At 32.6% G+C, this 16,611-nt stretch overlaps 1 protein-coding gene across 1 annotated transcript; it reads right to left on the bottom strand.

Annotated features, from left to right (window-relative positions):
* Positions 1–1,553: 1,553 nt before the first annotated feature.
* LOC143069499 (kelch-like protein 9) lies at positions 1,554–10,902 on the bottom strand. The gene is made up of 3 exons (XM_076244175.1): positions 10,815–10,902; positions 7,174–7,377; positions 1,554–3,290 (listed from the first exon to the last, which is right to left on the bottom strand). Exons 2-3 carry the CDS (start codon positions 7,364–7,366, stop codon positions 1,642–1,644), a joined length of 1,842 nt encoding a protein of 613 aa, XP_076100290.1. The 5' UTR covers positions 7,367–7,377; positions 10,815–10,902; the 3' UTR covers positions 1,554–1,641.
* Between the last annotated feature and the right edge of the window lie 5,709 nt (positions 10,903–16,611).

Below are 16,611 nucleotides of genomic sequence, written 5' to 3'. Positions count from 1 at the left end.
TGGACAAAGAAAGATAACTCCAATTGAAATCCAATTGGAATTTTTTGCTATTGCACAATATTGTGCAATTAGATATTTCTTGCTATTGTGCAATACTGTGCAATTGAAAATATTTGCTATTGCACAATAATGTGCAATTGAAGATTTCTTGCTATTGCACAATACTGTGCAATTGAAGATTTCTTGCTATTGCTGAATACTGTGCAATTGAAAATTTCTTGCTATTGCACAATACTTAATATAATAATTTTGGATCCTGATTTGGACTAACTTGAAAACTGGGCCCATAATCAACAATCTTAGTACATGTTTAGATTCAGCATATCAAAGAGGCCCAAGAATTCAATTTTTGTTAAAATCATACTTAGTTTAATTTTGGACCCTTTGGACTTTAATGTAAACCAATTTTAAAACGGGACCAAAAATTAAGAATCTACATACACAGTTAGATTTGGCATATCAAAGAACCCCAATTATTCAATTTTTGATGAAATCAAACAAAGTTTAATTTTGGACCCCGATTTGGACCAACTTGAAAACAGGGCCAATAATAAAAAATCTAAGTACATTTTTAGATTCAGCATATCAAAGAACCCCAAGGATTCAATTTTTGTTAAAATCAAACTAAGTTTAATTTTGGACCCTTTGGACCTTAATGTAGACCAATTTGAAAACGGGACCAAAAATTAAGAATCTACATACACAGTTAGATTCGGCATATCAAAAAACCCCAATTATTCAATTTTTGATGAAATCAAACAAAGTTTAATTTTGGACCCTTTGGGCCCTTTATTCCTAAACTGTTAGGACCAAAACTCCCAAAATCAATACCAACCTTCCTTTTATGGTCATAAACCTTGTGTTTAAATTTCATAGATTTCTATTTACTTATACTAAAGTTATGGTGCGAAAACCAAGAAAAATGCTTATTTGGGTCCCTTTTTGGCCCCTAATTCCTAAACTGTTGGGACCTAAACTCCCAAAATCAATACCAACCTTCCTTTTGTGGTCATAAACATTGTGTTTAAATTTCATTGATTTCTATTTACTTAAACTAAAGTTATTGTGCGAAAACCAAGAATAATGCTTATTTGGGCCCTTTTTTGGCCCCTAATTCCTAAACTGTTGGAACCAAAACTCCCAAAATCAATACCAACCTTTCTTTTGTGGTCATAAACCTTGTGTCAAAATTTCATAGATTTCTATTAACTTAAACTAAAGTTATAGTGCGAAAACCAAGAAAATGCTTATTTGGGCCCTTTTTGGCCCTTAATTCCTAAAATGTTGGGACCAAAACTCCCAAAATCAATCCCAACCTTCCTTTTGTGGTCATAAACCTTGTGTTAAAATTTCATAGATTTCTATTCACTTTTACTCAAGTTAGAGTGCGAAAACTAAAAGTATTCGGACGACGACGACGACGCAGACGCCAACGTGATAGCAATATACGACGAAAAATTTTTCAAATTTTGCGGTCGTATAAAAATCACTGAAGTGTTTTTGACTATCATTTTCATGAATAAGTAAAGATTCAAAAAGCTTCAAAAACCTTATACAAACACACAACCAACAAAAGAATTGTTTCCCCTTAACCCAGGTCTACCCCCTTAAACTTGTTAAACAACTTGAAAATCATACAATTTAATCAACTTCATCGATGTTGTATGCTGGCAGTTTTAATGTACAATAACCGACTCCAGTTAGACTTCGTGGCAGAGCACCAACCGTTTCCCAGATTCCAGTATACAAGTCATATCGCGATACAAGTTTCTGACCAGTTTTTGTCTGAACATTGTAACCGCCTAACACATAGATATGATCATTATATACTACACAAGACGCTTCTTTGTGTGAAACAGATAACGGAGCAATAATTGTCCACTGATCAGTCAATGGGTCGTAACACTCTGACTGCATCACAGGCATAGCTTGCTGGTTAACATTTAGATTACACCCTCCGAACACATACAGTTTATCCTGAGCTGCACACATCACATGCCATCCTCTCTGGGTTAACATGGCTGCCATATCCTCCCATTGATTCGTGGCCGGGTCATAGCGCTGCATGTCGGGGGTAAAATGATTTCCACTATATCCACCTGAGATATAGATAAAGTTCCCATACACCGCCCCAGCATGAGCATGATATGACATCGGCATAGGAGAGATTGGTTCCCAAATGTTATCAGTAGGATTGTAAGCTTCCGCAGTAGCTAGGCTGCCATCTTTAAATTTTCCTCCTACAGTGTAAATTCTATCGTTCAATACTCCAGCAAAGAAGTAAGCTCTCTTATTAATCATGGGGCACACCTGAAACCATGTATCAAAACGAGGATCATAACGTAACACAGAATTTACGGCTGATTCTCCGTGTGCACACTGTGTGGTACAGCCACCCAACACATATAAGAAGTTATTATATACTACAACCTGCATATGACTAAGTGCACTTGGAAGGGAAGCTAACTCGGTCCTATTTAATAAACTATTAGACGTTATTTTAGAATCAAACACAAGAATTTCATCATGCAGCCCAGGGTTGGGATGAATTTCCCTACCACCCACGCTGACTAATCTCTCGACAAAGCTACGTAACTGGACATTAAATGTTTTTTCTAACGGTTGTGAATGAGGAACTACATGATAGTTAAGAGCACTAAGTACCATTTGCCGCAGCTCTGGGTTGGTCATCATCATATCAACCCTTTGAACTGTCTGCACTAAGTCAGCAGGATTTATCATTGGAAATCGTATCAATTTCATTAGTTCTATAGCTTGATCTTCCTGGTTACTGTTGAGAAGGAACCACTCCCACGTTATATGGAAAATGTCGATCTCCTTCAGACCTAATTGATCACTGTTCAGACAGTTTACCATTTGTTCATTAGTCAGTAAATGTAACGTACCTTCCTTTGATATATGCATTAAATTTCTGGCTATGAATACATCAATTTGCTTCAATGCATTGTTCATACTATACAATTTAGCCGTATTAATAAAATCGTAAAAATTAGTTGTATTCATTCCACTTAGAAAGTTTCTCTCACAAAATTCGATAACTGGAGTGACTTGCAAATGAGTGGCAGCAGCTATCACATCAAATATATCATCCCCTTCCAAAGAAGTGGTTGATGTGTAGATTATTTCTAATGTTTTGTCCAGCCCTTTACTTGTTATTCCTCGTAATTCTATTTCTTTCTGTGTACTTTCTTTCATTCCACTGGTAAACATTGACCTGAAGTAGTCAGAACAGGATACCAGTACTACACGATGAGCTTCAAACTTCTGACCTGAAAAAGAAGGGAGCAAAATTAATGAAAAGCTGAATACTTTTTACCATAGTAACAATAAATTATATATAAATACACATTATTGTTCATTGTTGTTAGTCATACGTAATTTTTCAACCACGGTGTGCACTACCAACATTAGTTTGAAACAAAATGAACTTATGGATAAATAACAAATAACTTTTGTTTTTCATTTGTGAAGACTGATCTATTTATATTAATTGATAAATACTAGCTGTTTTTATTTTATTTTATAACATACATGTATTTACAAATATTTATAATGTTAGTATTGGTCAATAAAGGTCACTTGACAACTGTGCCTTATCTAACGCATGTTTCTCAGCCATATCAATCCATCTTTATCCAGACAAAAGGTGGGACAACATCCCTAATGCGCCTCGAAATGAGGAACTCAATAGTCACGTGTAAAGAAAAAATCTCTGTGTAGTGATATTGGACATGTTTCTATTTTTAACAAATGACTGAACTTAATTATTTGTGGTGATTAGGAAAGTAGAGGAACATAGAATAAATGTGTAAAAACTATGGAGCTATTGAATGTGTTCAAAGTATTAAATTTTCAAAGAACTTATTGTGTTAAAAAGGGGATATTTTACCACAAGGAGCCGTATCACAAAAGGATGTTCGGGGTTTGCTAATTTACGGAAAAAGTAATCTCACTTCGTACCCCGAAAATTTAACCACATATGTGAAAATGTCACAGCTTCGAAACGAGCTATCATACATATCCAAGTTTACGATATGGACTGAGCTACAGGAAAAAAAGTTACCATTACCGCCTATGTAAAAACAATTAAAGATATTGAGCCAATTTACAAAAAGATTAATCAGAAGTTTTCAGAGTGATCTATGGATGATTTCACCTTGTACACCCGGAAAAAGGGTGAAAATGATGGTTAGTATTTTTTTATTTATACCTAGATATCCCAGATGATTTTAGATAACCATTATAGATAAATACCAGCAAATACTCAATGAAATTTTCGCTTTTAAAATGCATTACTGGCACGGGGCTGAACACTTTTTTTAGGCACAATTCTAACTTTGTTTACACCCCTGAGAGATCCGAAAGGAATTTGTTTATGAATTGAAAAAGGCATAAACTTATAACATAATAGTTTTAGCTGTAAGTAAACATGACACAATACAGTCTTTGTTATGTAATTATCACTCCGGTTTACAGGAATAACTGATAATCAAGGGAGATAACACACTTCATACGAGTAAAGTGAAATACATCATCACATGTGCTTTTATCCAATAATTTGACCCATGGTCAGTAGATATCATATGCAGTTAATAAACAGTCAAACATGTACATTTATTAAGGAAATCATGAATTATTATTTGTAATGCACACTAGCAAATCACAAGATATTGTCTTTTCTCAGTGAAAAAGGGGGAGGATCAACAAAACTTTTGAAAACAATATTGCTGCACCTTTTCAACTATTAAGCTAGTTAGCTAGCACTCGTTGCTGCTAATATAAAAGATTTAAATGAAGGTTGATAAGCCACAAGGGAGAAGCATTTTTCTTTCTTTGGATAAAACTTTCAAGAATTTGATTTTTGCTCTCTCAATAATACTTTATATGTATCTAAACCAAATAATAACACAGCCTGAGTAATTTTTTTGTCTTATTTCAGTTCCAGACATATCATTACTTTTTAACCTGAGATGGCAAACTAGAGGTTTTAAAAGGTCCTGAATAACTGGTAAGCATTTTGTTTTATTTGGCAAGCTCTAAATTGTTTATTTATGGTATTTATGCAATTCAAATTACAGTCGGTATGTTAAAAACATACTGATATGAAAACTGTTGCTATGGTCTTGGCATTAAATGAAAATGCTTGGTTACTGATCTTTTCGACTCCATATTTCAAGTTAAACCTTGCGGCAACTGTTCTTCATGTAACACTGCAAACTATAATTAGCATTATTTTGATATGTCGTTAGTTAATGACGCCATATTACGTGTGATGCCACAATGTTTCCTTTAAAACCTCATGCCGATATCTCACTGATAAAAGATTTTCACTGAAATACATGTAAAAAACATTTTTTCTCAAATAGAATTATGTGAAAGAACAAGTTTTGAAAATTTGCACTTCATTGCACTCTAATTATATGATTCAAATGACTTTTACAGTAGTTTATAGTGGTTTCTACAGTATAAAATACAAGGTTTCCACTGGCTAGAATAATTAAGTATTTTGGTGTTTTTTTTATGAAATCTTCATTTTTGCATAATTTCTGTCAAAATGCACTTTTAGGCACCAGAAAATTTTATTGAATGCTTTAACAGGGTCTGTGTGTTGTAATTTAAGGTTACATTCAGATGTTTTGTCCTTCTTTTGACTAGTGAAGGTATACTGGAAGAAATTAATTATGCATACACTTTGTATTCAAAATAAATAAATATAGCGATAAAAGTGTCATTGCCTTATAGTGCTGAAACAACTTTATTTTTTTTCAGAAATGGACAAAAATATACAGATTTATTCAGAATGTCATACCGATGAAGATCACATAAAAATATTTGGAAAAATCAGAACTATGGATTGCAATATGGGACAACATCCCTAATGCGCCTCGAAATGAGGAACTCAATAGTCACGTGTAAAGAAAAAATCTCTGTGTAGTGATATTGGACATGTTTCTATTTTTAACAAATGACTGAACTTAATTATTTGTGGTGATTAGGAAAGTAGAGGAACATAGAATAAATGTGTAAAAACTATGGAGCTATTGAATGTGTTCAAAGTATTAAATTTTCAAAGAACTTATTGTGTTAAAAAGGGGATATTTTACCACAAGGAGCCGCATCACAAAAGGATGTTCGGGGTTTGCTAATTTACGGAAAAAGTAATCTTACTTCGTACCCCGAAAATTTAACCACATATGTGAAAATGTCACAGCTTCGAAACGAGCTATCATACATATCCAAGTTTACGATATGGACTGAGCTACAGGAAAAAACGTTACCATTACCGCCTATGTAAAAACAATTAAACATATTGAGCCAGGTGAAGTAAGTACTCTAACTCCACAAGTTAATATGACTGTCCCTAGTTGTTTTAGTTTATATCTCATTAATTAGATTAGCCTTTTTTTCCAGTAGTCAAGAATCGCAATAATAAATGCATGCATCAATTTCAATTTCAATAAATAATCTTTATTTAGTGTCTTCCTTGTTTGTATACTATGCTGACTCTAAATAAAGCTTAATTATCTATTTATTATTTATCCTATAGAGTTATGTCCCTTTATATTCAGGAATTTGGTGGTGATGGGAGATCTTTACTAGTTTCAGTTAAATACTGTACATTGAAATTTACAATTACTGTACATTTAGAAATTTTCTTAATTGATGCATGCATTTATTTTGCTTCTATTGTTTCACATACATTTTGTATAATATCTCATTTTTTATTGCTTTTTTGCCAGCAGTAGATTTTTTTCAGATCATGTAAACAAACCATGTAATTCATCTTTTGCAGCCTATAAATTGAATGTATATTAAGTATCATGTAATTTATTTTGTGCAGTCAAAGTTTTCAATGTTCAAGAACCATATAATTTGTCTTTCAGCCTATATACATGTATATTGAATGTTGATAGTGGTGATCTTTGACATATACGAGGCCCACCTCCGTGTGCAGGATTATCTACATGTATTGAGGCCCACCTCCGGGTGCAGGATTTTCTTGCTGCATTGAAGACCCATTGGTGGCCATTTGCTGTTATCTGCTATTTGGTTGGATTATTGTTTCTTTGAAATTACCAATTTCCAATCTTAATTATATTGTTTTTAAACAACATCTGACTTGTACATACTAATAAATATAATATAATTAACCTTCAGCAATTAGTGTAACATCACAAAGAATTTTATCATTTTTGAGTTTGTTGAGGCCTTGTAATATCATCATTCCATGCTCAGGTCTTTCCTCCACACGACACACTTCAATAGCAGGGCTATCTTGAGCGATTTCTTCAGCCATATTGGATAATTTTAGTTTCTTTGTAGCTGAGCAATCAACTTGGTTCATTTAACCCCATTCTGTAAAGAAAAAGATAACTATGCATTCATATTATCATGTACATTATGTAATTTTTAATCCAGGGACATTTCGCTGGGTACCTGTGCTTATTGAAAAACCTGAGTCAAGGGTAACCACAAATTTGCTGTCTTGTTAACATAGTTATCCAAGTTAGCATCAATTTTTTTTTCCTGTCAGGAGTTTGGCAGTCATTTTCCAGCTATTTTGGTAAATATGTTATGACTTCAAAATGGGGCTCAGTTTTCTGTCAACCATCCCCTTAGTAGTATTGGCAAATCCAATAAAGAATTCACAAACCGAGGATTGATGCAAATCATCAATGACAAGAAGTTTCATACCTGTTAAAAGATGAATACTGATTTCTGAAGGGCAAAAGTTTAAAATTGATATTGTTATATAATGTCAGTTTTAAATTGCAAATTCCATAGTCATGATAGTAATACATTTAAACCATGCAATTCTGAATGTAAATAGGAGTATTTATTTGATTGTTAACTACGAAATGAATTATGAATTATGACATGTATATATGTTACAGTAAATAGGTGAAATTAGGAATTACACGTAATTACTAAACATTTCGGTAAATACCTGTAATCACTAGTCAATTTAGTAATTACATGTATTTACTAGTTGTTTCAGTGATTACAGGTATTTACTGATTTTTTTGGTCATTTTTACAGCTATTTACTAACTTGATATTTTTGTTTAAATATTAAAGACATAATTCAAGATATCAAATAAGAAAGTAAGGGGTAGGGATTTTTTAAGGCTTACTTAAGGATCAAGGATTATAAGGCACATTAAAAGTGCATACTCTTCAGTGTTTGTGAATTGAAACTGGAAAATGGTTGTTTTATAAGTTTTGAAACTCCCTAAAAATCATTTTGAGCATGCAAGACAATGATATCAATCCAAAATTGAGAAAAACATTTTTGAGAAATTTATAGGCAACTTAGCCAGCTATTTTTTAAGATAGACATTAGATTATATGGCAAACTTGGTTAAATGATCTTGATAATTCTTAAAATATCATAATTTTGTTATATAAAAATCTCCATCAGGCATACTCTGCATATCAACTTGGCCAATAACATGAGTTAAATTCCTTTTATAAAATAGGTTTAACTACGACTTCTTTTGTCAGACATTTGCGATGAAGCTGACATTCTTCACAAACAAATTTTTACAAATTGATGGCGTTAAGAATCACATTTTCATATTTCCATGTTTTTATGAGTTCTTCAAGACCTCCAAACTTAAGCTTATAAGTTATATACCTCCAACAAAATTTTATCATCGTTTCTTCCTGTATAAGAATGATCTTTTTGTGGATTGAAAAAGTCAACTAAATGGTCCATTCCTTTTGTTTTACTTTCAATGTTGACATTCTTTTCGATTTCGTCGAGCCTGCGTTTTTTGTCACAAAAGCGAGACATAGCGAACTAACCTAATAATTCAGTCACCAGCCGCCTCCACAAATATTCGCTCTGTGGTTATATTTTTTAAATTTTGATAAGTTTCTCAAATTATCCTGGATTTCTACCAAACTTGAACAGAAGCTTCAGTTGTCTATGATCAAAAGATAAATTTCAAGAAGTAAATTTTGTAAAAATAAAATCAAGTTTTTCCCGTATTTTACTTATACAATGTTATAAAGGGACTTAGTTTTTATGCCAGTTAACATTACATTCACACTGTGGTTAATTTAGTTAAAATATCCTGGATTTCTACCAAAATTGGACCGAAGCTTGTTTATGATCATAAGATAATATCTAGAAATAAAGTTTGTAAAAAAAGTAATACTTTTTTTCGTATATTACTTATTTAAACGGACTATTTTTTTTTCCAGTTAACATAACATACACTCTGCAGTTAAAGTTTAGATTTCATAAACCATCCTGAATTTTTAACAAATTTTGATAGAAGATTCTTACAGAACTAGTCAAAAGATAGTATCTAGAGGAAAATTATAAATATTTTTTTTCCTATTTTTTTTGGGCCTGCGACTCACAGAAAAAGTTGGCGAGACACTGGGTTCTGCAAAACCCTTAAAATTTTGATAGCTGAATACTCACTGATTTTCTAATTAGTATTACCATAACTTTTATTCAGTTGACCATATATTACAACATTGTTTTAACAGTTAGTAAATAGGTGTAAAAATTTATTTTAAAATCAGTATTAAATTACTGGTAATTACTGGGCAGTTTTAGGAATTACTTGTATTTACTAAGTGCATCGGGAATCACATGTAATTCCTAAATTTTAGTAATTACATGTAATTCCTAATTTCACCTATTTACTGTAACATATATATATGTAATGGAATTTCTTCAGATTGTCAAGTTGCAGTTAATAATCAGGTATTCACTTTTTAACTACTATGGTGATTTATAATGGTCAATAATCGGTCGGGGGACTTATTGAAATAGGTGATTATTAAAGAAAGACAACTCTTACTTTCAACCTTTATGGAAATAATGTTACTTAAATCAGTGATTTAGAAAATCACTCATTTAAGTAAGTCCCCTGACTGATAATTGTTGTTATTATGTTCTGTTTTAAAAAGCGGGAGCTCAAGGATTCCTGTGTAAATCAATAAAAGCACATGTATGATTTGTTGAACCTTTTACTTTGTAATAGAATTAAGATTTAGTATCTTAATCTAAATTTTCATTAGCATTACTAAAACATTTCATGCTTTCGAAGGGTCGTCATGATCATAATACAGTTAATTATCAACGGCAGGGATCATTTGGTGGAAAATAATTTACAATATTGGGAATTATACATGTTATAAGATAATGGAAATTTAATAAACAACTTTAAAATTTATACAAAAGCCAAACTACAAACAGTGCCACATTACATCGACAGAACAGGCAGATTTAATACTGCTGTTCCTCAATCCCAATCTTAACCAGCGCATACCAATTTAAAGCACAGAGAAGAAAATATGTCGAGGAAGACGCACCAGAGAGGAAAACTGCACATTGGGACAATGCGTGCCAACAGGCCTTAAGATTGAATATTGAGGATATACAACTACAAGCTCAAGTGAGTCTATAAAATCAACAACTGAAGGGTTAAACTTCCCAAATTAACAATGTTCAGACTTTTAATGGCAAATGTCTAACTTATTTGTAGCTCAAATAACCAAAACTTCAGGATGACACATCTGAACGGACAAAAGATAACTTAAGTCTATAAATTCCCTATACAAAGTTGGCAAATCAGAGGTAAGAGATAGTATACAGGATTGATATCTGATGAAAATAACCCAGGGGAAATCTAAAATCACTTTATGAAGTCACTTTGCAGAGAAGTTGCATCCAATAAATTATTAACGTTAAGGAGACTGAAAAATAGCTTTGACCGCATTTATCAGCTCTTGAAACGTCTCATATAGCATAAAATGCTTGTGACTGCTTACATTAACATCCTACACATGTATCTTAAGCTTTGTAAACACTGTCATCTTTATTTTCAGCCCATGACGGATGACCATGACCGACAGCACTATCGGATATGACATCATGCAAATTTTGCATGTGTACTGAAACCGGTGTCCGGGGAAAATGTAAACATCAACGTTGCGTTCCATAAAAATTGTGTAGAAATAGATAGATGCAGGACAAATCGCCCCACTAGCAAAACGCCCCACCTTTTCACCAACTCGCCCCACTATTAAAAAAATCGCCCCAAACGGGTTTACCAACTCGCCCCACTTTTTTTTAAAAAAAGCCTCACTTGTGAAAAGGGTTCAATCCCGTTAATTTTTCCCCGTTCAACTCGCCCCACATATTGAAAAAGGTAAAATCTACTTCAATATATAATTTGCAGGTCTTCCAACTAGCCCCACTCAGAGACATATATGTGTATATATGTCTCTGCCCCACTTAAATGAAAACTAATTTACACAGAATACAAAAAAAAACGAAATTTATTAAACCATTATTTATAAGTTAAATAATGTTTAATTAACATTCTTAAAATATAATTGCAAATACATTTTCGTATCATTCATTGGAGAATAACTTTATACTTGTAAGCTTAGTTGTATAACGAAAAGAAACCTGTTAATTGTATCATAATCATACAATTTGATGGTATTGCACTTCACCAAGGTTTTCATAGGTATTAAAGTGGGGCAGGGACATAGATATACAACGGGATTGCATCTTTTTCATAAGTGGGGCGAGTTGAAACTAATAAATTCATTGGGGTTTATCTATTTGTCCCGAGTGGGGCTAGTTGGCAAACCTTATTTCAGCGGGATTTCAATCCTTTTCATAAGTGGGGTATGTTGTTCAACCTTTATGCAATGGGATTTTATCCTTTTTCATAAGTGGGGCGAGGTAGTAAACAAGAGTGGGCGATTTTTTAATGAAGTGGGGCGAGTTTGTGAAAAAGTGGGGCGATTAGGAGTGGGACGATTTGTCATGGATTCTGTCATATCTTGATAGATATGGCACACCTGAACCCATTTTATAGATAATCATAGATTATCTCTGATAAAGTATGATTTTCTCAGATAAAGTATGATTTTCTCAGATAAACTATGATTTTCTCAGATAAACTATGATTTTCACAAATAAACCAACCTTTTTTTAGATTTTAAAAAGATATGTAATTTTGGATCTGGAATTATTGATGTGCACAACTTTATATATGTGCCATTAAATTGATTGATGATTTCTGCAAAAAAAGTTGACCGGACGGAATCAACATTCGCCAATATTATGCTTTTAATATTTTGACCTGATCGACACAAGTGTTAATATCTCTCCTTTTTTTTAATAAATTTATATCTGTCCATGAAATTGATGAATCTGTGAGATTCCAATAAATATATTATACGAAATATAAACTTGACAGTAAAAACAATGAACCCAAAATGTTGATTTGAGTGCATGAGTTTACCACGGCACAATAGAAGTACTATAATATTTAATTAGATTAATCTAATTTTGATACTTGTTGTAATCACCAATTAAGCCAAATAACATGTCAATAAATTTTTCACACATGAGACATTAAAACATTTAATTGAATTAACCTTTTTTTTTAGAAAAACATTTTTGTTTGCTAGATGTAATTTCTGCTCTTGAGGAAGACAGTATTAAATGCAGGCCAACCCAGAGAAATTTCAAGCTATCTCTCTTGGCAAAAAAACTTTAGTTATTGTCCTTTGACTTGGCATTTCTGTGGGGAAAAAATACAAGAACGAGCGCTTCGATTTATCTATGAAGACCATCAGAGCTCATACGAAACACTCCTGCAGATTTCAAACCTTCCATCATTAAAAACTCGTATAAGGCGCTCAATTGCCTTGGAGACCTTTAAAATAATTAATTAATAAAACATGTCCTTTATTTATTTAAGATTTAGTTGTAAAAAAAAACAATTCATGCAACAAATGAACATTTGCCGATACCTTAATTTTGAACTCTCAATATGTTGAAGTACAATAGGGATATGTTTATACAAATAAGAAGACGTGGTATGATTACCAATGAGACAAAAAAAAAATACAACCAATTAAACAAACTAACCTGTGACAATTCTTCATCTATTGGTACCAATTTGCGTAAAATTAAACCAAAAAATGATACCAATATATTTTTTTGAAATCTTGTAAACGGACTTTTGTTGACAGTTTTTCTACATACATATAGTATCATATATTTTAAAAATATTAACTAAACTCGGCAATTTTTTTATGTACCAATTTCAAGTCCAGAACAGGATGAGACACTCTTTATTTATTATTTTATTTACGAATAGGGTGTTATGCGACCTTGTCCACCCATGAGGGTCTCGCACATGCAGTCGGTTTTGTTATCAATCTAATTAAAAACCGATCTCTCTTCGCTACTGTTTCTGATATGTCGCGTGGGAGATCTAACGAAACCCGCTTTGAGGTCACATGTGAGTGACCTCGTAGGTGTGTCTTTTTCGACCAATGAAATTGAGTCTTCCACGATCTTGGAAGTTTAACGTAAGGCAAAGGGATGTAACTCATTTTATTTACGACGAAATCGTCAGTCATAATAATTCATAAACTTTTTTGATTGGCTTATTAATAGGTCGTCAACTTATTTGCATATCTTTATAAATTCATGACTTTTAGTTCACTCACATGTGACCTCAAAGCGGGTTTCGTTAGATCTCCCACGCGACATATCAGAAACAGGAGCGATGAGAGATCGGTTTTTAATTAGATTGTTTTGTTATTTTATTGATATTCTGTTAAATTTGGCCGTACAATGACAATTCTCCATATAATTTGCTATATATGAAAAATAAAAAATAAAGACAAAAAATATTTTGATTCTGATTTTTTTTCAATTCAAGATAGTATTATAGACTTCATTATCAATGAATGAAAATAACTGTTCTCGTCATGAAAAATATTTCACAAATTTGTTGAGGATAGTTGTTTTGTCTGTAAATCTTGGAGTTCCATTTATAATGTTTTTCGGTTTGAACTTACTGTACACCACGGTAGTAATTACTTTTATGTATATATTTCAAATCTTCCAAAACCAGACCCGATTCAACCACCATACGCGCCATAGATTTTGTTAAAATTTCTAATTAATCACGGGTTCATATACGTTTTCTCATTTCTTTTAGTTTCATTAAAATAACATGTTGATGTCATAAAAAGTAAAAACACAAAAATACTGAACTCCGAGGAAAATTCAAAAAGGAAAATCAAAAATCAAAAGGCAAAATCAAAAGTCCAAACACATCAAACGAATGGATAACAACTGTCATATTCCTGACTTGGTACAGGCATTTTCTAATGTAGAAAATGGTGGATTGAACCTGGTTTTATAGCTAGCTAAACCTCTCACTTGTATGACAGTCGCATCAAATTCCGTTACATTGTCAACGATGCATGAACAAAACAAACATACTCAAAAAGTAAAAATGTCAAAAATAGGGGTACAACAGTCAATATTGTGTTATCATCTTAATATCACTACATAAACAACAAATGTAACAAAGTAGCACAAAAAGGCATACATCAAATTTAACATTCTCATTTTGCTATTTAAATGTGCAATTAAATATTTGCCGTATGAACTTTTTGCAGCTACATGTATCTATAATCATCGTTAGCTATTGCAGCTTTTGTGTTGATGTAAAAAATAGCAGGTCCTTTTGTTCCGTATAATGTGTCTTATTTGTTAAATTGTTATTCAGCATATTTCACTTAAAGCAACGAATAGCAAGATAGCTCCCACCATCCTTGTAAATTTTCTTTCTCTACGTTGAGCAGACTCAGCTGGGCCGTGCAGTATTGACAGTTTTTCAGCGCTTTTGCCAGACTTTAAAGCTCCACAATTCTTCTTCCGTCTTTCCATGCTATACTGCCATTTTCTTCAATTTTGTCAAAGTTGTATTTAATCTATTTTTGTTCATCTCCAGTTTTTTGCTTTGATCTCCCGGCTCTTCGGCGGATTTCTCCGTCTTTTAGAAACTGCATGGCCGCTTTTTTGGCGGTACTTTTTTTAAATTTGCACAACCGGAGTTATTTAAGCGTCGTCGCGAAATGTTTACTTGCAAAACATACAAATATTAATCAAGGGTGCCGAAATAAGTAACTTCGGTGCTTAATTAACTAATTCCCGATTTGACTAAACTGGGTGCCGATTCGATCTGGTGCCGAAATGCCGACTAGAATTCCTCGTCAAATCAACACCAAATATGGTCAATTCAGCATCTAGTCTAATTAGGACCTGATTAATTCGGCACGCAAGGAAGTTATTTCGGCAGCTAAAATTAACATTACGTTTTGCAAGTAATTTTTTTTTTATATATATAATAAACCAACAAGTTATGTGTCATGCATAACAGAAGTTCCAATGGAAAATTTGTAATTTAGTAGTAATAAAACTTCAAAAACTATCTCAAAATAGTTAAAACAACAATTTTACTTGATATACATTTGCAAGTTTTTAAAATCAATTTTTAATAAGACCATACTTTGGCATATAACGGTTTACTTTTACAAATTGTAACTTGGATGGAGAGTTGTCTCATTGGCACTCATACCGCATCTAGTTATACATGAGGACGAATTATCATGAATAAGATAATTGAGTAAATTTTAAACAACAAACAAACTCTATGTTTTCCAAAACTCTTTATTTATTTATGAACAAAATGGCTATTATACTCATACCTCAAATTAAACGGAAAGAAAAATTGACTAACCATATTTGACTTTTTCTATCGGTAACGAATTGACAGGTAACCGATTTGTCCTGTACCCGACAAGAACACCTCATCTACCTTTACCAGCAGAACTCGGCCCAAGTTCTTGTGTTAATTGGGCTCGTGTTGCTCATCTGTTACGTTTGCTGTTATCTGTTGTTTGTTGAATTCACTAATGACTTCCTGGCACAATATGACAGGCGTACTAGAAGACAACACAAGTTTCGGCCTACATAATGCATAAAGACTATTTTGAGTCATCTTTCCCCCAAGCACTTCTGCTGTTTGGAATGATCTCCAATTTGTATGTCACTCTCCCTGAGAATCATGGTATCTCCAATCTAATATTTTGAGGATCCTGTCTGGCTAATTAACTATTGTATTTAAGCCACTGTACATAATGTGAATATGTTTAACATAAAGCTAATTTAATTGTAATTGAACTGTGGCAAATATTTTATTTTAATTTTAACACAATTTTCGACCTCCATTTTCATGTACATAGCGCCACAGTTCCAAAATATTCCACACTCCGGCACCGGAGTCTTTCTCGTCCTTGGAAGAAGTTTTCAAATTAACACGTAGTGAACAAATAGCATGAATAGTGAACTGTGTTGACTATAGTATATATATATGCAAGATACAAGATAATTTACAAGTATATAAAAACTGCCAATTGTTATATAGGCGTATATTTTATCTTTTGTAGTATTTTCTCATTATACTCACTTATTTGAATTGTAGTATTTTATATTTATTTTTGCTGGAAATACTATTGAAAACGGTTCTCAACTTTAAATGTTTACAAATTTACCAGTACACCTCCGACATTCGAATCAAACAATCTGTCAGACTGTTATTCTTGAATGTCCATACTGGTTGTTTGAACTCTTTAAATACCGAAAGAATTGATTTTGTGGCCTTATGGCTGGCTACCTAATTATTCATAAAAATATGTTCTCGGTAAATGTTTTTTAATGTGTATGAATCTAATGCGCCCA

Source organism: Mytilus galloprovincialis, chromosome 3 (assembly GCF_965363235.1).
Source record: "Mytilus galloprovincialis chromosome 3, xbMytGall1.hap1.1, whole genome shotgun sequence".
Taxonomy (NCBI): Eukaryota; Metazoa; Mollusca; class Bivalvia; order Mytilida; family Mytilidae; genus Mytilus; species Mytilus galloprovincialis.
The sequence above is the reverse complement of the archived record's forward strand: the minus strand, read 5'-3'. Positions and strand labels throughout refer to the sequence as shown.

Excerpts from the sequence above, each read along its gene's own strand:
- LOC143069499 (XM_076244175.1), bottom strand. The coding sequence starts at position 7,366 with ATGAACCAAGTTGATTGCTCAGCTACAAAGAAACTAAAATTATCCAAT. Across the intron at positions 3,291-7,173 it reads TGTTACACTAATTGCTGAAG|GTCAGAAGTTTGAAGCTCAT; the intron begins GTTAATTATATT and ends CTTCTTTTTCAG.